Source organism: Nicotiana tabacum, chromosome 23, assembly GCF_000715075.1.
Source record: "Nicotiana tabacum cultivar K326 chromosome 23, ASM71507v2, whole genome shotgun sequence".
In the NCBI taxonomy this organism is placed as follows: domain Eukaryota; kingdom Viridiplantae; phylum Streptophyta; class Magnoliopsida; order Solanales; family Solanaceae; genus Nicotiana; species Nicotiana tabacum.
In genome coordinates, this window is record NC_134102.1 from 38,234,659 (window position 1) to 38,257,246 (window position 22,588).

A 22,588-nucleotide genomic window follows, 5' to 3' on the forward strand; every position below is an offset into this window, starting at 1 on the left:
CACACTAGGAGCAAGGCGGAGAATTCTTCTACGAGTTTTTCACTTCCTTCTTCCTATTTCCATTATTGGTTATGAATTCTATTATTGTAGTTTTGTATACTATTATGAATAGTTAATTTGTTATCTAAAGTTTTGATAGAACCTTTTGTAGGATAAATTCTTGTTATGTTTTTATATTATTGAGTCGTTGAATTTCTCTACTTGTTTAACTACGTTATTATTGTGGTTGGTTGAAGAGCTCTCAATCGATTGTGCCTATTTAGTGTGTATTACTCGGAAGAGAGTGCATATTTAGGTAGTTGTTGAATAACATCACTCCTAACGTATATGAGGGATCAATACGAAAGGTTTAAAGATGGGATTAGGGATAACGAAACCTTGGTGCAATCCGAGTGAGCCGTACTTAATGCCAGTTAGCGTAATTCGGGAGAATATTTACTCGGAAGAGAGTTACGACACTCAGAGCGCTCATGATCGGTAGAGAAAACTTAGGTGAAATTATAGAAGGCATAGCGGGAAGGATTCTGACAATTGGGGAAATCATAACTCTAGACCTCCTTAGTCTTGTCTAAAATTTCATCCTTGTTAATTGGTAGTTTTACTGCTTTCTAGTATTTGTTAGTTAATTAGATAAAAATAAACATTATAATCTTTATAATTAGGAATTGTTTGGACTTGTGTTTCTTAGCGATATTGAACAACTGTAGCTGAGCCTTAGTTCTCTGTGGGATTCAACTCCGGACTCGTAAACCAGATTATATTTGTAACGACCGCTTAGTCCTTTTTGTAAGGCATAGTTGGGCGTGATCAACAGGTATTGATTGTATCAAATGGAGGAAATGCATGATAATCATAAGCTGCTGATAACCCAATATTGTCTACACAAAGCATAGATATATCTGTGAAAACCCATTAAAATTTCAACAAATTAAATTGAACCTACAATTTAATAGTATTATGAGTTCAATGCCAAGAACTCTAAAAGTTTCTCTGGCTGATCTAGCCAGCCAAGCCAATACCACCACCATAGAAATCATCCCAGTTTATCATTTATAGAACAGCCATAAAGTATGTATTCTGATAGAATTGATACAATATTAACGAACAGGTAATATTCTATTTGTATGCTCCAGGATACAAAACTATGTTTTCATTTCAAGATTTTGGACTCAATTTCTTCCAAGCTCAAGCCTTTAGTCTCTGGAACCGAGGTGATCACAAACAGAAGTGACAACAAAGCAATTGCTCCAAACAGAAGGAAAAGATTTTCTGCCCCAAGAAACTCCTACAGAAGTGGAAACCATAATCATCCAACACATGTTATTCTGGAATTAATATTTGCAGGAGAACAATTCTTACCTTCAGAGGTGAGAAAGCAAAGGTTACGATTGCATTAGAACCAAAATTCGTGAGAACAGCTAGACTTATACCCTTCCCTCTGGTGCGGAGTGGGAATATTTCTGATACCATAAGCCAGCTAATAGGCCCAAAAGATATCTTCAATGCCATAGAACAAACATATTTCAGTGAGTTCATTCATCACAGTGACATAGAAAAGTTCCTGACACATAAATTGTTTCAAGGTGATGTAATGCTTTGTTGTTACAAATATGAAAACGATTTTAGCTATTACCTTTCCTCACTGGTACCTATAATCATCATAGCTAAAACGCTAACACAATCTTATATGGTTATCTAACGAATATAGAAGAGAATAAAGTCCCTCGCAGTTCACGCAACAAAAAAGAACCAAAAAGATGCAACGTAACTGAAGCTCCACAATCACTCACTGCATAAGACACAAACACATGTCAAGTTTAAAAGATATAACTGCTTCAGTGTAGATTCTGTAGAATTCCCATATTAACAATGTACCATTTGATCTCTAATGATCAAAATCTTCGGTAAATAAAATCATAAATTAACATATCACTCGGATTATTTCAAATTGAATTTCATGCTCTGATTTTGAATGGGGTTTTAAAAATAAAGACATCCATTTATCATAGTAATTGACTATCAATAAATGCATATTATGTAATAGAAGATCTTCTAGGAATGCAACTGGAATATGCTAGCTTATACATATTTCTCTTACTAATACCTAAAGGAATCTACTTCCAGAAAAAGAAAAAGTTATTAGGAATATGAGTAGTATTAGGATGAAACGTGTTTCAATATAACGGATTGGATGCAGAGGATTGATACGCCCGAACCCAGTTAGGATTGAGGTTTAGTTTGATTGATTAGGTATAAGAATAAATTAATTTTGGAGAAGGAAAAGAGATGTAATTCGGAAAAGCTTTTTCTTAATTTTAAGAGATTAATAACTCGCAAAACATACTAGATAGAGTATGTCAACCTACTAAGAAATCAGCACTGCCCATTAGGTGATATGCTGAAAAAATTATGGATTTGGGGTATAAACAATTAAGTATTCCATATTAAAAAGCAGAGAGGGGAAACAAGTTCTCTGAAATTACTAGGAAGATTAGTAGATCAAGGTCAATACCCTAGTATATAAGTTAGTAATGAAATCTAATTCTTTTGATTATTTAGTAGGTTAGCCAATATGTATATATAGACATGACTAGTAGATTATCATTATACTCACCTTTTATTTACCCAAAATATCCTTAACATCTCATACACAGTATGGACATTTCTGTCTTTTCATTCAAAATACTATACCAGTCCATCCCCCACACCCACACCCTTCCTTTCTTCACAATCTTCTCCAAGAGCACCAGTCACGGCTCCCTCAGAGCCACGAAGGAAACAGTCAGGACTAGTGATAATCATGTAAAGAAGAATTAAACCATTCTCTCAGTTTTCTCCAATTCCTTCTTCACAAAAATCACCTTAGCGTAAGATTGCCATTGTACTTGAACTCATACTCTACTTATAACCAGTAGAACATCCAACGAAGTGAAAAATTGTCATTATGGACTCTTTTCTCCATTGTTGTCTCAGATGAGGTCTTCCAAAAGGATAGTGATCTATGTTCTATACCAGCAAACGACTAAACTTTTTAGAAAAGATTTGGCTATCATGACAAACTGCAAAGAGATCTTCTGCAGTTGCACCTCCGAAAAATCCATGGGCACATTGAGAGAAGGAAAGCAGGGGAAGGGCGAAAAGGGAAACCAAATGAATAGCGTAGAATTAGAATCAAGTACAAGTTTTTGTTGACAGAACGAAAAGACCCCCTTATTAGTGTGTCGGCATTGTGATGTTAGGAGTAAATTGGATGAATAAAAGATGGATACAATGTAAACAACTATATTTGTCTAGTATATATGCGAATATCACCTGATTTATACATACATATATAGAAAAATAATACTCCCTCCATCCCAATTTATATGATGGTGTTTAACATGAAGTTTAAGAATGAATGAAAGATTTTTGAAACTTGTGGTCTAAAATAAGCCATAGAAATTTGTGTCCCTATAAATTATCTCATCAAGGGAAATAAGGAAGTTTAAAGTTGAACTTTTACTAAATATAGAAAGGTGTCATTCTTTTGGTGACTGACTAAAAAGGAATGAGTGTCACATAAATTGGGACGGAGGGAGTATAAATTAAGGGTAAAATACATAGTTTACCCCCTGAGTGTGAGGCCAAATCCATTTGACAGTCCTTTCCAACACGGGCAATCCTTTACACATCCAACCTTATCAAAGTGTGTCTAAGGCACATCACTTTGGTGTTTGACCACTTTTTCTCAACAAGTGTATGTCACGGGCAAATCCATTTGGTGTTTGCCATTAATTTTTAAAGAAAAAAGAAAAAACACTTATAAATACTCCATCTTCCCAAACCAGTCCCGGAAATTTCCTTTAAATCCCAACAAGCCCTCCATTTTCAACCACCAAAAATCACCACTGAAGCCACCACCTCTTAATCTCATGATAAATATTCTTCCATAACTCAGTCAATGGAATTCAACAGCGAGAAAATCACAAACAACTCACCAATGAGCATTGATATTAATGCAATCCCACCGTGGAGAAATCAGAAACATTTCACAGATAATCACTATATTCTAATTGTTAAAAGAGAAATTAAAGGGAATTATGGACCTTAAATTGAAACTAGTTTCAGGGAATCAGTATTGAATAAAAAGAAGCCTCCAATCGGGATATCAAAGCTACAAGCAGTATTTGTCAGGAATAGCGAAGCAGCGACACGAATCGAGACTGGAACAACTCGAACGGCACCATAAAGTATGCCCCTCTGACCTCTTCGAACTCAATCAAGAATAACGGAAAGGAGTCCGAACCTTTACTGGGTTTATGGTATTCTTGAAAGATTTTTGAGTTTATGAGTGGATGTTGAAAGATGGTGAAAGACGATAGTAGTGAAGGAGGAACTTGTGGGCCGTGTGAAGGTATCTCGGTTGAAGCTACCCGTTGTTGTGAAGGATTGAAGGTGGTTTTTTAATGGAGAAAAGGAAATTGTTGATGGAAAAAGATAGTAGAAACTGGTGGTACTAGAGTTTTCATGATTTAAGAAAGTGAAGAAGTTGAGCTGTGGTAGCTGGCCGAAGGTGGGTTGTGATTATGCGATGGTGGGGCACGAGTCCAGGCAAAGGACGGTGGGGGCGAGGACGAAGGGAGATCTGGTGCAATTTCTTTTTTTTCTTCTTTTGTATTAAAAAAAGAAAAATAAGGAAATAAAATAAAATTTTGACACTAGACACTTAAATAAGGATTTAAACAAAATATTTACATGTTTCATGCGCTCAATCTTTTTTGGTTAAACACGCGCGTGCCATCTGACAAAACTAAAAAGTGGTGCGTCTTAGACACACTTTAGAAAGATTGGGTGAGTAAAGAACTGCCCGTCTTTTAGAAGTGTGTCAAAGGGATTTGGCGTCAAACTCAGGAAGTAAACTATGTATTTGTACATGTAGTAGGTTAGCGAAACCAAATATATATATTAAAATTACTAGCCTCTATGTTCGTGCTTTGCACAAATGTCTTGCGACAAATACTATGAAAAAAAAGAAAGTAAAAGACCGGCATGATAAATAATAAAATTGCACGAACAAAAGGTGGAACTAGAACATTCCAAATATAAATCTCGATGGGACATGTGAAAGTACTTCTTAGTCAGATTTCTTCTGAAATTTATTTTGAACAATTAATCTTGAAGCACATAAAGCAAATAAGCAACAACAACAACCAAAAATAGGAAGAGAGGAGAAATAGAGGCAATAATATTTATTTTGTTTTCAAATAATGTTTAATTATAACACATAAAACAGATATGGAACAACAAAGCTAAAAGTTTCGAACTCTGCGTTGCCAGTAAAATCATCGACAAACTTCTTCTAACCTGCTGACGCTATAAGAACATGACTGCATAATTAAAAAGAATATGAAGTTTCCCTCCTAAGATTTGTTGATCTGTTATGGTTAATTATCATTATCAATTAAAAAAAAATTAGACACTGGAATTTATAGGCTTGTAATCCGCGGAAAGAGTCCTTTTATAGAATCATTGGGGCACCTGATGTTTTGACTTGGAATCAAGTTACAATAGGTTGTCCCCAGAGTTGATTCAAACTCCCAAGATGGAAGAGTTACAATGTCATTACAAATCTAAGCAAGCAAGAATTATGCAAGTCCTACATAAAGGATCACTTGGTCATTGCCAAAAATTTTCCAATTGCAAGTCAAATAGAATTAGTGCACTACGTCACCTTAAATTCTAAAAGGTACATGAGTCATTTCCACTATCACTTAAGTAACTTGGTTGAAGTAAGACTAAAAACTTAATGATAATAGTTTTTCCAAAGTAGGTTAAGTATTTATTATTGAAACTCAAAGACAGTTTTGGTAGGAGACTGAAAGTGATGAATTCTTAGCCAACTTGAAAATCTTAAATATCAGTTCATCTAGTATTAAAATATTAATGGAGATTACAATTTTATCCAACAGAGAATGTAACTTAATTCACTTTCAAATGGCATAAAAGTCGTTCAATATTTTGGGGAAATTTTAGTCGTTCAATGTTTAGCGTTATAATATTCATGCTTATATATATATATATATATATATATATATATATATATATATATATATATATATATATATATATATAGAGAGAGAGAGAGAGAGAGAGAGAGAGAGAGAGATATATAGATAGAGTTGTTCGTGCAAGCATGAATATACAAGAACATCACCTGGTAACATCCCACATAGAGAAGCAGAGCAGCAACAGCAACAAAAGGAAAACTCCCAAGAAATTTATAATAAGCTGAAAGAAGAAACAGCGATAGGGCCTGTAGATTACACCACACAAATAGCAATACTTTCTTTCAGAAACCATACCAGCAAGCAGAATAATACCCTAGATGAAAAATGATAAGAATCTAAAGTACAATCATATGATTAGATGCTTACAATTCCACTGACTCCTCCAATTAACAATGGCCTTCTCCCAAGGTCATCAGCTTTTAGGACAGCGACTGCCGTCATTAGTGACTGTTGGAGAATAATTTTAGTCGACGCAAACAAAGAGCATAGAATCAGAGGGAAATTAACATTCTAGTCCAACAGAATATTAGTCCTTCGAGTAAAAGAGTCGGGTTAATATTCATGACCGAGAGAGATAACAGGCTTCTCCTGGCTACAGCTACTTCACTTACCTTAAATACACCAATAACGACTGAAACTCGAGCAGCATCCGCAGCCGCAGAAAAACCAGCACTCTGATAAGAAATTGTTTCAAAATTACCTTTTGCAAGATCAAATTACTAATGAGGAGAAAAATTAAGGAGTAGAATTAGCAGGGTACCTGAAGAATTGAACCAGCATAATATAGAACGCTTGGCTGCCCAGTTATCTGTCAAAACTACCACATAAGCTTGAAAGCAAGAAACTACCTTAACATCAGCTGATAGCTCTTCACAGAAATTGCAAAGTATCACATGCAAAAGAAGTAGATCCATCTCAAATTATATTACCTGTTGAAAAAGGACCAAACCTCCGCCAATTATAAATGCTTTCAAGCTTGGCCCCTGAAATACCTCCAGAAAATTTCCTTCAGCTTCTTCATCTGAGTAGGCAGTTTTCAATGAGATAATTGTATCTTCTATTTGCTTTTCAGATACTTTGTCACCAGCAGGGCGGCCTCTTAGTTTGCTCAATGCACCAATAGCCTTCTCTTTGTATTCCTGCAGTGGCCCTTTACTTTGAATTGCCCTCAGAAGTAACCATCTGGGAGAGGGAGGGAGACTCCACATGCCCAACCCCATAAGTAAAGCAATTGGAGCACTTAATCCAAACATGTAACGCCACCCTCCTACGACATTAATTTCATAGCTACCTACAAAATAACCCAGCTGGAGATTCCATCATTCAATTTGATCCATTTCTCTTGCCAAATTAAGATGATATGAGAATTTAAGAGATATAGGTAAACATACCAAAATACCCAGTACTATTGCCAGCTCCTTTAAAGAGATTAATGTTCCTCTGATTTGGGACGGACAAGTCTCTGCTATATATAGAGGTGCTCCATGCATTGCCTGTTGAAATGAGAACAATCAAATGAAAAATTTCAGGTACTTACTCATCCAATGATTAAGCTATGACAGAGAAATAGCCAGAATAGCAAGCACAAACAGTGGAACTGGGATGAGTAAAAAGCAAACAAAACCTACCAAACCAATTCCAAGCCCATAAACAAGCCGGCCCAACAAAAGTGCCCCTAGTCCTGGAGCATAGGCAGTTAGTGAACCACCAACCGCATATAAAAGGGCTGCTATGATCAGTTCCCTCCTCCTCCCTACAGAAGTTAACCCAAGAAACTTAACCAAAATTATTTCTGAATAAGTTTGAGACTCAACAAAACTTAAAGTAAGTGAACTCCACCTAAGAAATCAGCGAATGGGTAGGCAAGTATGGAGCCAATAAGAGCTCCATAAAGGGAACCACTGACCTATATCCAGGGGAAAGAAGAAGAACTGATATTTAGAAATTTGGTATGTAAGAGAAATAATAACACATGGAATCTGCAACATAGAAAGCATACCACAAGACCAAGCTGAACAGCAGAGAAGTTGTACCAAGTCGTTCCACTAAGCTCAGCTGACTGATACATCAATAAATGAACTTTTTCAATGTAAATCCTTAATAGATAGTACATGAATAGTAAAGCACAGATGATGTGGGATACAGCAAAGAAACTGATAAATACCTGCAATGAGATGGTAGCACCTGAGGTTGCACCTATATCATAGCCAAATAATAAACCGCCTAGGGCGGGAAAGAGAAATCTGATATTTGACACAATGAGTTATTATTTTTGCACGGCGAAAACCATACAATCTGAAAAGGAAAACCATGGAATATATTTTGGGCAAAAGAGTCAACATAGTTATTTGAACATTAAAAATCACATGACATTATTTATTGACTTTTATCACTGAATAGTTCACTGAGATCACAAAGAGCAAGATGGCAAAAGAATTTAGATAGAAAACGTATATCTAGAGAGTATGGATGGCAAAAACTTGCTGCTTAATATCACATACTAATAAAGAGAGTAGAGGCAGTTACGCATCACAATCAAGTAAGAGTATCGTCACACGGGAGTAATAAATTTCTAATCACCATAAGTAAAGAGTTTCAATTTTCTTAGACTATCAATTTTTGAGTTAATTTACCGAACAATTCGAGAATTAAGCTAATAATTTAGTAAAAACAATGAAGAAATATGGTATATGAGAGAGTTAAGGACCTGTGATCTCGGTCACTTTATTTAATTACTTACATTCTCTTTACTTTACTTCAGCGAATTGAGTTATTAACCCAGGATAACAATATAGGATCTTCTGGATTGCATATAAGGTCATATGAGTTCTTCTTTTCCTCTTCTTTAAAATATGATAACCTCAGAAAGAAAAATGTTTTATCAAATGTCTCATAACTCGAGAATCTTAAATTAAAGTACTTGAATTTTATATGTATAAAATCCAACTCATCAGTAGACTATGTAGCTTACGGCAAAATAACAGATTGAAAGAAAAATGGGGAGACTTACGGCAAAATGACAGAAGACCAACTGAATTCCTCTAGATAAGCCGACTCAGCTTCTTCTCCTGAAGATGCCGAAACCTATGAGGAAAAAAAAAAAGCTAAGGAAGAGAAACAAAAAAAGACCAACAAAAAAGGGGGAAATAGGAGTAAAAAAAATCGAAATTAAAAGAATTCAGTTTGTCTGCATTTTACCTTCAGTCTGAGCCTACCAATAGGCAGTAATGGCAGTTTTCTTTCATTGTTCCTTGCCATGAATGAGCAATTTCTTCTTGTACATTGATTTAGGCTCCTAGCAGTGAAAATTTGCTTCTTCGATAGACTAAGCAATGGAGATTTTGAGTGTATTATTGTAGGATAGTACAAAGGTTGAAGACAAGTGGAAGCCATTTGTGCAGTGTAATACTACACGCCGAGACCTTTATAAAAACAAGATCAATTTCACTTGAACATCTATTGCCTCCGAGACGCGCGTGAGGCCGCGCTTTGATGCGTTTGCTGCATACAATCCACAGATTTTAGCTCAATAATAATACCACTCGGACAGGAGTCAATCTTATTAGGGACCCCTTTGCCTAAAATGTGAGACTTTTATTCACACGAATTGGAATTTAGTCCAATTCCCAATATAAATACACTGCTCCCTATATATAGTAGGTATTTACTATAAAATCTATTTTTTATATTATATTTTACCTTTCCCTAAGAGATTTTTACTTATAATAGCAACAAACTTCTTTATAAATAATAAGCCTAATTTTTTTAATTTGATCATATCTTTTAACAACTTTAATGCACCACTTATTAATAAAATATTGTGTTAGTACACACTTCCATAATTAAAGTTTTCATTTAATTCGATTAAAAGATATGCTTGTATATTTTTATTTCATTGCACTAAATTTTCTATCACGCACAATGCCTAATATTTGAAGATTTGCACTTACAATCTTTTCTGTTAGACAAAGTTTTCGTCTTGTATAATGCTTAAAATTCGAAGATTTGCACATATCTTTTCAAGAATTCTTTCATCACTCTTGAAGGAATTTAATTCTCTAGTAGCTCTGAAATGCATACCTTAGAGTCTAAGTATTTGTACATTTTGTTATGAAATTTTAATAATGTATTAGCTTTATTTAATATTTAATTTGTGAAATATGCATATGTTTGAGGTTTTAAATTTGAATAATTTTTTATTTTTTATATATAATATTAAAAAAAATAAAAAAAAACTAAAAATATCGGAACAAACGATGTTGTTACAAAGAGGTTTGACTATACCAACACAAGACATAAGCAAAAAATAAATTAATGAACTCGTCGAAGAGGGTAAAAAATATTCAATTATAGACTGAGTTACTCCATAATTTTGTTTCGCAAAAAACTTATATATTAAAGCCTATCATAATTAATATTAGGTATAAATTATTTCTAACCCCAAGTTTTAGTTAAAAATTAAACTCATCCTCCAATTATCATTCACCTCCTCATGTCAAGGTTGACCTTTTAAAGTTCTTATCTGACCCTCTACAACTTTTATCTTTTTTTATTTTTTTAATATAATGACTTTTTTCTTTATTTTAATCTAGCTCCACTATCAATCATAGCAATATTTGTAATAGAAAAACTATTATCAATTAGAATAGTACATTTAATATACCATTTATGGGCAGTAACAATTTGCATCATTCCCAAAAATATATCATGTTTAGAATCAAGTCTAATAGATTCTTCCTTAATACTATTTTCAGAAATACCTTTGTTTTTATCATTAGATAACTCAGTTAGGGAATTATTTTTCTCTATCTGAGTAATCCTCTTCTTTGGATCTATATCTATAGAGAGAGCTGTTTTGACCAAATAATAAGTATGCTGATAAACCCATAATGCAAACTTATTATTATTCCCGTCCTACTCCACAAGATATTTTAATAAAGGAACGTGATTGGAATCAGACTAATACGTCTTACAGTGATTTCGAAATTTATGAATGGAATCTTGATGGTTTGACTGATAGACAATTGACTATTCTTGTGCATAGAATGCTTATGTATGCAACTATCTGTAAAAGTATAAAAAAATACAGATAGAACTATTTGCAAAATGATTATTGCAGGTTTTACTGGCCAATTTCGTGGCTGGTGGGATAATTATTTAACTGTTGAAGAAAAAGCTTCGGTTATTAATGCAATAGCCACTGACGAAGGAGTTGATAACTTAGGCATGACTCTAGTAAAAAATAGAGAAGATGTTGTTTATACCCTTGTCCTTACCATACTAGAACACTTCAATGGTAGATTTACCAATTAGTATGAGACTGTTCGTACCCTTTTGAATGGTCTTAGATGTAGAACCCTTAGTGAATTCAGATGGTATAAGGATACCTTTATGAGTAGAGTTATGGAATTACCCGAAAATAAGTATGATCATTGGAAAGCTAAGTTTATAGATGGCTTTCCCTCCTTATTTGCTGAAAGAGTAAGAAAAACTCCAAGGGGTAGCTACGGTGAAATTTCGTATAAGGATTATACCTATGAAAAACTGATAGGAGTTTGCACATAAGAAGAATTAAACTTGTGTAAAGAGTTAAAATTGTCTAGACATCTTAAGATAGATAAGGTTAAGGAAAAATCTCAATTAGGAGACTTTTGCACCCAGTTCGGTTTACCCGAGACTTCTGCTCATAGCAAGAAAAAGAAAAATAGATATCATAGATATCCTAACCCTGACAATCCCTTATAAGAAAAAAAGATCGAGATATAGATCCAAAGAAGAGCGTGAAGTTGGGAAATCCCATCGCAAGTCTACTAGGTTCTCCCTCAATATCATTTTCAGAAATACCTTTGTTTTTATCATTAGATTTTTCAGCTGGAGAATTGATTTTCTCGATCTGAATAATCCTATGATCACAAATCATTTGATTTTATTTAAGAGATTTAATCTTTCTTTTTAAACTTTCAATTTCAACTTTATTTATAAGACGGTTATTAACTTCTAATAAAGAATAAGGCGTATCCTACTGCTTTTTGGAATCGGAAAAAGCATATTGTCACTCTTCCATATGAAGATAATTTCTCTGAGGATGATATTCCTACTCAATCTCGACCTTGTTAGATGAACGCTGAATTGGTAGAATTCTGCAAAAAAGAGATTGATAATTTATTACAAAATGGTTTGATAAAAAAATCAAAATCTCCTTGGTCTTGCATAGCTTTTTATGTTAATAATGCTACTGAAAAGGAATGTGGTGTTCCTAGATTGGTTATTAATTATAAACCTTTAAATAAATATTTAAAGTGGATAAGGTATCATATCCCCAATAAAATGGATTTATTAGCAAGATTATATGATGCCAATATATTTTTGAAATTTGATTTAAAATCTGGTTATTGGCATATTCAAATATTTAAAGAGCATACTTATAGAATTACTTTTAATGTTCCATTCGGGCAGTATGAATGGAATGTTATGTCTTTTGGTTTAAAGAATACCCCTTCTGAATTTCAAAAAATCATGAATGATATATTTAACCCATATCTAGATTTTATCATTGTTTATATTGATGACATTTTGATATTCTCTAAAATATTTGAAATGCATATTAAGCATCTAGATATTTTTAAAAGAATTGTTATACAAAATGGTTTAGTTATTTCAAAACCAAAAATGAGTTTATTTCAAACAGATGTTAGATTTTTAGGACATAATATTTGCCAAGGAAAAATTACTCCTATTCAAAGATCGATTGATTTTGCCTCAAAATTTCCTGAGGTTATTACTCACAGAACTCAATTACAGAGATTTTTGGGTAGTTTAAATTATATATCCCCATTTTATAAAAATTTGTCTCGTGATTTAGCCCCATTATATGATAGGCTAAAAAAAAGATCATAAAAAACCTTGGACTGATAGTCATACTACTTTGGTTAAAAATATTAAACAACGTGTTAAGTCTTTACCTTGTTTAACTCTTGCTAATCCAGCATGACAAAAAATTATTGAGACAGATGCATCTAATATTGGCTATGGTAGAATTTTAAAACAAGTTAATCCCAACGATAATTGTGAATATCTGATAAGATTTCATTCTGGAAAGTGGACTGAATCCCAGAAAAATATGCTACTGTGGCTCATGAAATGTTAACTATTGTTAAATGTGTTTTAAAATTTTAGGATGATTTACAATAAAAAGTTTTTAATAAAAACTGATGCTCAATCTGTTAAATATATGTTTAACATAGATTTTAAACATGATTCGAAATTAATATTTGCAAGGTGGCAGGCTCAATTAGCCCATTTTGATTTCGAAATTCAGTATAAAAAGGGAATTGATAATTCCCTTCCTGATTTCTTATCCCGTGAATACTTAAATTAATCATGAATTTCTATAAAACGTTAATCACTATTTTGAAAATGGTTAAGTTATATAGAGACTTACAAAGTTTTATAATTGATAAAGTTATTCATGACATTGTCGAAGAAGAATTTTCTATTCATGATTATTCTGAAGAAATTAGACATGATATGGAAGATTATTTATCTGAATAAAATGAATTGTTATGTTTGCAGCATTGACCCTCTGTGGGCCAGAGGTAGAGGCAGAGGCAGAGGAAGAAGATCATCCCCAGGAAAATCATATTCTCAAGGATCATCATACGGATCCTCATCTAACTTCCCAGTGATACAAATGGGTAAAAAGACCTTAATTAATGAGAAGATATCTCTCAAAGGCGAATCTTCGTCAATTCCTTCTATTCATCTAGAAGATATTCCAGAGGACAGCCCGTTATACGGTCATTTGCAGGCATACTTAGCTGCTCAAAAGCAAGGTGATACGTTTGCTTCAATTGCCAAAGAGGACACTGATGATATCAAGTCCTATGAAAAAATACTTAAAAAAGAAATGATATTTCTTTTAGAAAATTCTGAGATACAGAGAAAAGATGAGCCATTGAAGATATTCCAAAGGTATCTAATTAATGGATTATATTATCCGAGTGAGTCATACAAAACCCGTTCTTATTATGAGACCAATCTTACCAGTACAGGTAGTGCAGAATTTCAGCACTTTTCCGGTTATAGCACGGATGAGAATGTTTATAACTTCTCAAAAGTTATTATTAAACAGATTATATCTCTTGAAGATTGGGGAATTTACAAGATGAAAGAAAGGCAGATAAGCCTTAACAAGACTTGTATGAATTTCACATATTGGGATTATATCCAAGCATTTGATAAAGTGCTTTATTATAATAATGATAGACATAAACATACTTGGTTCATAAAGGTATGTGTAAAGATATTTGCAGAGCCCATTCCTAATTGGTTCTTAAATTGGTGGTCATACCATGATAGACATAAACATATTACCTGACCCATTTCTTATGTTATACAAAGAATGGACTAAAGTTTTGCCAGATTTGAATGAATTATACCACGCAGGATCATATCTGCTATTTGGAAAAAATTGACCAAATATATTTCTTTATAGAGTTCTCTATTCCATGGATTCATAACTGGACTCCCGAGCTGGGGTTCACTGAAGAACAGATTCCTTGCTTATATAGGATATTTTACAATAATTTCTGGGATAAATTAATGAAAAAGATCCCAAGACAAAAATGTTATACTGTCAAGAACTCTTGGATTCTATTAAAGCAAAAATCCAAGAATACTCAACAGCTCCCCAGAAGGGAATAATTGATAATAGCTCAGTCAAGCATATTGCTAGAAGAATCTCTTTTCAAGAAGGAGACAAAGATGAGATGATTAATAAGTATTTGGAAAAAGTAAAAAGAAACTTGAAGGGCATCTTCTTTTCACGGTTAGAACCGCTAGACACATGGGCTCAATAAGAGTATGTATTAGATTAAGACAGGCCCCTTGCTTGGATTAAAGGTTAAACCTTCCATATAGTCAGCAAGCTATATGAAAATTCTTGTATATTTTGGTTCTTATATCCTTACTGGCCGTGCGGAGTACCGCCAGCTTTTAAACTTAAGGATACTAAATTAGCTAGATTGGGATGGCCGTGCGAATTACCGCCAGCCTACTCGATCCTGTTGAAATGGTATAGGATGGCCGTGCGGATTACCGCCAGCCTACTCGATCCTGTTGAAATGGTATCAGAGCCTAGGAACTTTCATGGTATATATGAGATAGATCTGAAGTATTCAGCATAGATATGTTATTCTTATTATGAAACTCATCATCAATTTCTAAGATTTTCAACTTTTGAAGCTTGCAATTTGGAGCTATGTGGCCAAATTTTCCACATTTATAACGCTTTTAATGTTCCATTTGGGCAGTATGAATGGAATGTTATGCCTTTTGGTTTAAAGAATGCCCCTTTTGAATTTCAAAAAATCATGAATGATATATTTAAACGTGGAGTGTAATCAACAGTGAAGCCGCCGAAGACCCCACTCAACAGTAGATACACTGTTTACACAGTAGAAACACTGTATACAGACCCCACTAAATAGTAGATACATTATTTACACAGTAAATTCACTGTATAAAGGGCCCACATATGGGACCCACTTTACTGTGCATAGATTCTTTTTTTTTCTTTTCTATGTATAGGATCATTTCGTTGTTGAGAGAGGCATCAGCCAAAACACACACTCTCTCTCTTGTATCTCTCTCTCTCTCTCTCTCTCTCTCTCTCTCTCTCTCTCTCTTTCTATCTCTTGTAAGTACTATTTTCCGTTGAAGTAAATAAAATCTCCAGTTCATTGCATTCAGCCCTTGCATCCTGGCCTCAAGAGGTATTTATTTTACTTTAATTTCAAGTCTCTTCTCTAGTCTCTCATCTCTAGCCGTGACTATGTCCGGCTAAGAGATTTCATATCTATGTTGAGTATCTAACTTTTCTCCTATATACACCATGAAAGATCTGGCCTCTATCAAAATATAAAGAAATTTTTTATATAGTTTCTTGGCTTGGTTCCGAGATGGTGGTACAGTCTAATCTAGCACTACTCTTATTGGCTTTGCCTTAGTGGCTCCGTCTAGCAAGCCATGAACCTTAGCCTGTTAAATGTGTTAAAAAGGGGCATATTCTTTACTATAAGTATTAAAAAAACTAAGTTTTAAACCGGTTCCATTTATCACAAAAAAAAATCTTTTGAACATATTTTCTTGCTTGTGACCCTAGACTAAAATCGATTTGGTGTGGAATCATTAAACATCATTGGGGTTGGGATACCTTATCCACTTTAAATATTTATTTAAAGGTTTATAATTAATAACCAATCTAGGAACACCACGTTCCTTTTTAGCAGCATTATTAACATAAAAAGCTAAACTCTTGAGAAATATTATTTAAATCTTCTTTACTATAAGTATCAAAAAACCAAGTTTTAAACTGGTTCCATTTATTACTAAAGAAATCTTTTTGAATATAATTTCTTGCCAGTGACCCTGGACTAAAATCGATTTGGTGTGGAATCATTAAACATCATTTGGGTTGAAATCCATTTCGGATGCAGAAGGAATATACTTATCAAAAATATTATCATTATCCTGAACAATGTTTGTTTGAGGGTTAATTTTAACCCTTTCAACAGGCTTATCACTAATTTTAGTAGAAATAGTGTGCAAAGATGCAACACGATTTTGAGCTGGTCCATAGACTGGTTCAACAGGAGAAATATGTTGAATAGCAGATAAAAGTCTATGATTAGAAAATGAATGTCTGTTATAAATAGTAGACTTATCATCAAATTGAATACAAATCCTACCATCCAGATTTTGAGTAACATGCAAAAATTCACTATTTGACATAGCATTAGTGATCTGACTTGGAGATATAATCGAATCTAAAGTCCAAGTAGTTGGAAAATTAATTTCTTCCCACTTAATAGGTCTCCTCGTGGTGACCTTAGACTTAGCAAAATTGGTTTCCACCAGTATAGTTTGATCAGATGTATCATATAATTTATATCTTGGATTTAATGTGGTCAATAATTTGAAATAAATTCTCTAAGATAAACATATAAGTTCAGAACCAGGTTGTAACGACCCGGTCGGTCGTTTTGACTATTGCAATCCCGTTCCCCTATTTACTGCTCAAATTATGAATTACAGTTGTTATTTGGCTTGTCGGGGTAATTGGTTTAGGTTCGGTGAGGTTTTGAAATGATTTGGAGTACTTAGTTCCAAGGTTTAGAATTTAAGTTGAAAAGGTTGACCGGATGCTAACTTATGTGTAATGACCTCGGAGAAATTTTGCTAAGGAAATTAATGTTTGGTGGTGCCGAGGTAGATCAATTATAACGACCTCGCAAGCTCGCCGCGGCTCGGACTTTTTGGATTGAACAATGCACCGAAGTGTAAAGAAAATTTTTGTCGGAAAATGGTCATTTCTGCGACCACTATGCGGTCGCAAAATCACTCTGCGGACCGCATAATGGTCGCAAAGTGGAACAGGAGGAGGGCAAGATTTGAGGAAAATCTGCGGCACACTATGCGACCGCAGACCTGTTTTGCGGTGCTTTATGCGACCGCAAAATAAGTATGCGGACCGCATAATGACCGCAGAACAGGTAAGTAATGCCCAACATTGGAGGCCAAATTATGCGGACCGCATACCTGTTTTGCAATCGCATATGCGACCGCATAACTGCGTCAGAGCTTCCATTCTTTCTAATTTTTGACCCGACCCAACTTCGATTTATAGCCCTTGAAGCTCGTTTTTAGCCAAAATCTGATATTTTAGAGAGAGGTGAGATCATTTTAGAGAGATAAAGTAAAGACTTGGTCATTTATCTATCAATTCTTGTTCAAGGTTTGAAGATTTCACAAGGATCTTGCTAGGGCTTCAAAGAGGTAAGAATTTCTTTCCCCAATTCTTCAATTTCGGGTTTGAAGTGAAGATGTGTGATTAATAGTATGATTCTTGGGTGTAAGAGTATTATGTATACATACAAATAAGGTTGTGGAAAGATTGTTAATTCAAATGGGTAAGGATTGGGTTGAAAATGGTAGAAATCTTCATAGGCTTTAATTGAAGCTATGAGGGTCGAGTTGGTGTTGGATTTTGGTGAAATTTGTATGGTTGGACTCGTGGTTAGATGGGCGTTCATATTCTGTAAAATTTGTCGGGTTCCGAGACGTGGGCCCTACGGTCGATTTTTGAGTTAATTTCAGATTTCATTGAATTTTTTTTTATTTCCTTATGGAATTAATTACAATAATTTGTATTGACTGAATTGAATTAATTATGGCTAGATACGAGGCTTTCAGAGAGCAATTCTCGTGGCAAGGGCATAGCAAAATAAATAATTGCACAGGTTGAGGTAAGTAACAGTTATAAATCTGGTCCTGAGGGTATGAAACCCCGAATTTTGTGTCATGTGATTATTTTGGAGGTGACGCACATGCTAAGTGACGGGCGTGTGGGCGTGCACCGAAGGGATTGTGACTTGGTCCATCCCGTGAACTGTAAAGCTGAATAACCTGTTGTTAGCTATAAGCTCTCTTTGTGTTGGAGAAATTTGACTGTAAATCATGTTAGAAATTATGCTTAGGCTATGTGATAGTAATGTTGGGACCCACAGAGGTCACATACTTGTTGAATTATTTGCTAATTGCTATCTTGTACTCAGTCATGATTTTACTAGAGTATCATACCTCAGTCTTTCTTGATATTTGTTGATGCACTATGTTATCTTTGTTTGGGCTAATCTTTGTAATTTCTGAGAGCCCGAGAGACCTGAGAGGTTGAGGACTGAGTAAGACCGAGGGCCTGTCGGTGAGGTAAGGATATTATGGCACGTGAGTTGTCTGTGTAGGATATTATAGCACGTGAGTTGTCCGTGCAGCACGAGAGTTGTCCGTGCAGATTATGGCGCTTGGGCTGTAGGAGCCCCTCCGGAGTCTGTACACACCCCCAGTGAGTGCGGGTGCCCATTGAGTGTGAGTGCTGAGGGCTGAGAGCCGAGTGGTTGAGTTGTTGCGATGAGCTGAGTGACTGTTGCCTGAGAGGTTGTACTTGCTTTGCATTTGTTATTGCACGTGGTTGCTATCTGTCATTGTTGTGAAATCTCTGAAAGAATTTATATCCGGATTACTTGAAATTAAACTGTATAAAATTGATTTGACTTAAACTGCCGGATTTGAAAGCATGTCTATTCTTTGCTGGAACTACTGAAAGTGAACTATGACTGTGTAGCTCGTCATTATCTTCAGTTCCTTAGTTATTATTGTTACTTGCTGAGTTGGTTGTACTCATACTACACCCTGCACTTCGTGTGCAGATCAAGGTGTTCCTGAACATAGCGGGTATTAATCATTTCGCGCAGTTGATTTTCAGGAGATTTTGAGGTAGGTGTCGTATTCCGCAGACCTTGTCTCTCCTTCTCTATCTCCTTGTTTACTGTATTTGATCTCAGTCTATTATAGACCGTAATTTTCCAGACTTGTACTCATATTAGATACTCATGTACTTAGTGACACCAGGTTTTGGGAGTGTTGTATCGGAAATTGCTAGATTTTTGGTATTGCTTTAAACGTTACGTTTTTTTTAAAATTTAAAAGAAATCGTGGGTTATTGATGTTGTCGGCTTGCCTAGTACTGAGATAGGCGCAATCATGACATGTTAGGATTTTTGGGTCGTGACAAGTTGGTATCAGAGCGTAGGTTACATAGGTCTCACGAGTCATGAGCAGGTTTAGTAGAGTCTTGCGGATCGGTACAGAGACGTCTGTACTTATCTTCGAGAGGCTGCAGAAACCGTAGGAAAACTTCACTTTCTTGTATTCCGTCATGCGAATTTGTTGATTTCGGAAACCAAATTTCTGTTAATCTATTCTCTCACAGATGGTGAGGACACGTACTACCGGATCGGATGGTCAACCACCAGTGCCACCTGTTAGGGCCGCGAGAGGCCGGGGCCGTGGTATAGGCTGGGGTCGAGGTAAAGGTCGAGGTGTAGCTCGTACCACAGTTAGACCAGCACCTGTAGTACCACCAATTGCTCCAACTCAGGAGCAGAATCCAGATATAGTTGAGCCGACAGGATCAGCTCAGGCACCAACTGTGCCCATTGAGATTTTAGTCTTTCAGGAGACTTTGGCCCAGATATTGGCAGCTTGCACTGGTCTAGCTCAGGTGGTTTCGGCTCAGGCCGCACCTGCCGCTTCTTAGGCCGGGGGAGGTACTCATACCCCCGTTGCCCATACTCCAGACCAGGTAGTACAAGGATTTCAAATACCGGGGGCACTACCAGCCCAGCCAGTTGTAGCTGCTCAGGCCTCGGTAGTCCCTGTTATGGTAGATGATGAGTAGATGAGACTTGAGAGATTTGAGAGGCTTCGACCTCCATCTTTTAGCGGTGCTGAGTCAAAGAATGCCCAGGGTTTTCTGGATAAGTGTCAGCGGATGCTTCAGACAACGGGTATTCTGGAGACCAGTGGGGTCTCATTCACTACTTTTTAGTTTTCTGGGGCTGCCTTCAGATGGTTGGAGTCTTACGAGAGGTGTAGGCCTGTCGGTGCAGCACCCCTTACTTGGCAGCAGTTCTCCGGTCTATTCCTGGAGAAGTTCGTACCTCAGCCCCGCAGAGAGGAGCTGCACAAATAGTTTGAGCAGCTTCGTCAGGATGATATGTCCGTGATGCAGTATGAGATGCGATTTTCAGAATTGGCCCGTCATACTATCTGGTTGATTCCTACAGACAAGGAAAGGATCAGGAGGTTCATAGATGGCCTCACTTTTCAGCTGCAATTACTCATGACTAGAGAGAGATAGTGTTTGGTGCTACTTTCGACGAGGTTGTTGACATTGCTCGTCAGATTTAGTTTGCAGCCAGGAACGAGTTGAAAGGGAGGCTAAGAGGCCTCGGGGTTCAGGTGATTTCAGCGGTGTTCCTTCAGGGGGTCAGTTTTACCGTGGTAGGGGCCGTTCTTACAGACACGCTCAGGCGGGTCATCCAGTTCATCGTGGTGCATTAGCTAGCCACAGTTCTTACAGTGCTCACTCAGGCCAGTCTTCATTCAGTGCACTACCAGTGCAAAGTTCTCATCATGCCTCGTCTACTCAGGCTTCTACAGGTAATTCTTCGGGTTATCAGGAGCAACAGTTCCGTCAGAGGAGGGGTTGTTTCGAGTGCGGAGAATTGGGTCATTACAAGAGAGATTGTCCTAGGCTTTTGAGTGGGGATCCACAGCAGAGTTCTCGACCAACGGCACCAACACCAGCAGTTACACCACCCACCCAACCAGCTCGGGGTGGGGGTCAGGCAGCTAGGGGTCGCCCAAGAGGGGGAGGCCGATCAGGTGGCGGTCAGGCCCGATTCTATGCTTTTCCTGCCAGGCCAGATGCTGCTGCTTCAGATGCAGTGATCACAGGTATTGTCTCAGTGTGCCACAGAGAGGCTTCTATATTATTTGACCCTGGTTCTACTTATTCATATGTATCATCGTATTTTGCTCATTATCTGGATATGCCCTGTGAGTCCTTAATTTCACATGTTAGTGTATCTACACCGGTGGGTGATATTATTACTGTGGACCGTGTGTATCGGTCATGTGTGGTAACTATTGGGGAACTAGAGACTAGGGTTGATCTTTTATTACTCGGTATGGTTGATTTCGATGTAATCCTGGGTATGGATTGGTTGTCTCCATGTCATGCTATTCTGGACTGTCACGCAAAAACCGTGACGTTGACCATGCCAGGGTTGCCAAAGGTTGAGTGGAGAGGTTCTCTAGATTTTGTTCCCAGCAAGGTAATTTCTTATTTGAAAGCCCAACGTATGGTTGGGAAGGGGTGTTTGTCATACTTGGATTTTGTGAGAGATGTTGATGCAGATACTCCTACTATTGATTCAGTACCGGTAGTGAGAGATTTTCCTGATGTATTTCCTACAGACCTGCCGGGTATGCCGCCCGACATGGATATTGATTTCGGTATTGACTTGGTGCAGGGAACTCAACCCATTTCTATTCCTCCGTATCGTATGGCACCAGCTGAGTTAAAAGAATTGAAAGAGCAACTTCAGGAACTCCTTGAGAAGGGGTTTATTAGGCCTAGTGTGTCACCTTTGGGTGCACCGGTTCTGTTTGTGAAAAAGAAAGATGGTACTATGTGGATGTGCATCGATTATAGGCAGTTAAACAAAGTTACAATCAAAAATAAATATCCTTTACCACGTATTGATGATTTATTTGACCAGCTTCAGGGAGCGAAGGTGTTCTCCAAAATTGATTTGAGGTCTGGGTATCACCAGTTGAAGATTCGGGACTCGGATATTCTGAAGACGGCATTCAGAACTCGTTATGGTCACTATGAATTTCTTGTGATGTCTTTTGGACTAACCAATGCCCCAGCAACATTTATGCATTTGATGAATAGTGTATTCCAGCCATATCTTGATTTATTTATCGTGGTATTTATTGATGATATCCTGGTGTACTCACGTAGCCAGGAGGAGCATGCACGACATTTGATTATTGTACTATAGAGGCTGAGAGAGGAGAAACTTTATGCCAAATTCTCTAAGTGTGAGTTCTGGCTTAGTTCGGTAGCATTC

At 36.3% G+C, this 22,588-nt stretch overlaps 1 protein-coding gene across 1 annotated transcript; it reads right to left on the reverse strand.

The window, feature by feature from the left end:
- Positions 1-896: 896 nt before the first annotated feature.
- LOC107784981 (D-xylose-proton symporter-like 3, chloroplastic) lies at positions 897-9,602 on the reverse strand. Its single transcript, XM_016606187.2, has 14 exons — positions 9,246-9,602; positions 9,058-9,131; positions 8,212-8,290; positions 8,047-8,106; positions 7,887-7,953; positions 7,676-7,800; positions 7,439-7,540; positions 6,977-7,354; positions 6,808-6,855; positions 6,659-6,721; positions 6,414-6,494; positions 6,194-6,292; positions 1,360-1,497; positions 897-1,285 (listed from the first exon to the last, which is right to left on the reverse strand). The coding sequence occupies exons 1-14, from the start codon at positions 9,438-9,440 to the stop codon at positions 1,151-1,153; spliced, it is 1,644 nt and encodes a 547-aa protein (XP_016461673.1). The 5' UTR covers positions 9,441-9,602; the 3' UTR covers positions 897-1,150.
- Between the last annotated feature and the right edge of the window lie 12,986 nt (positions 9,603-22,588).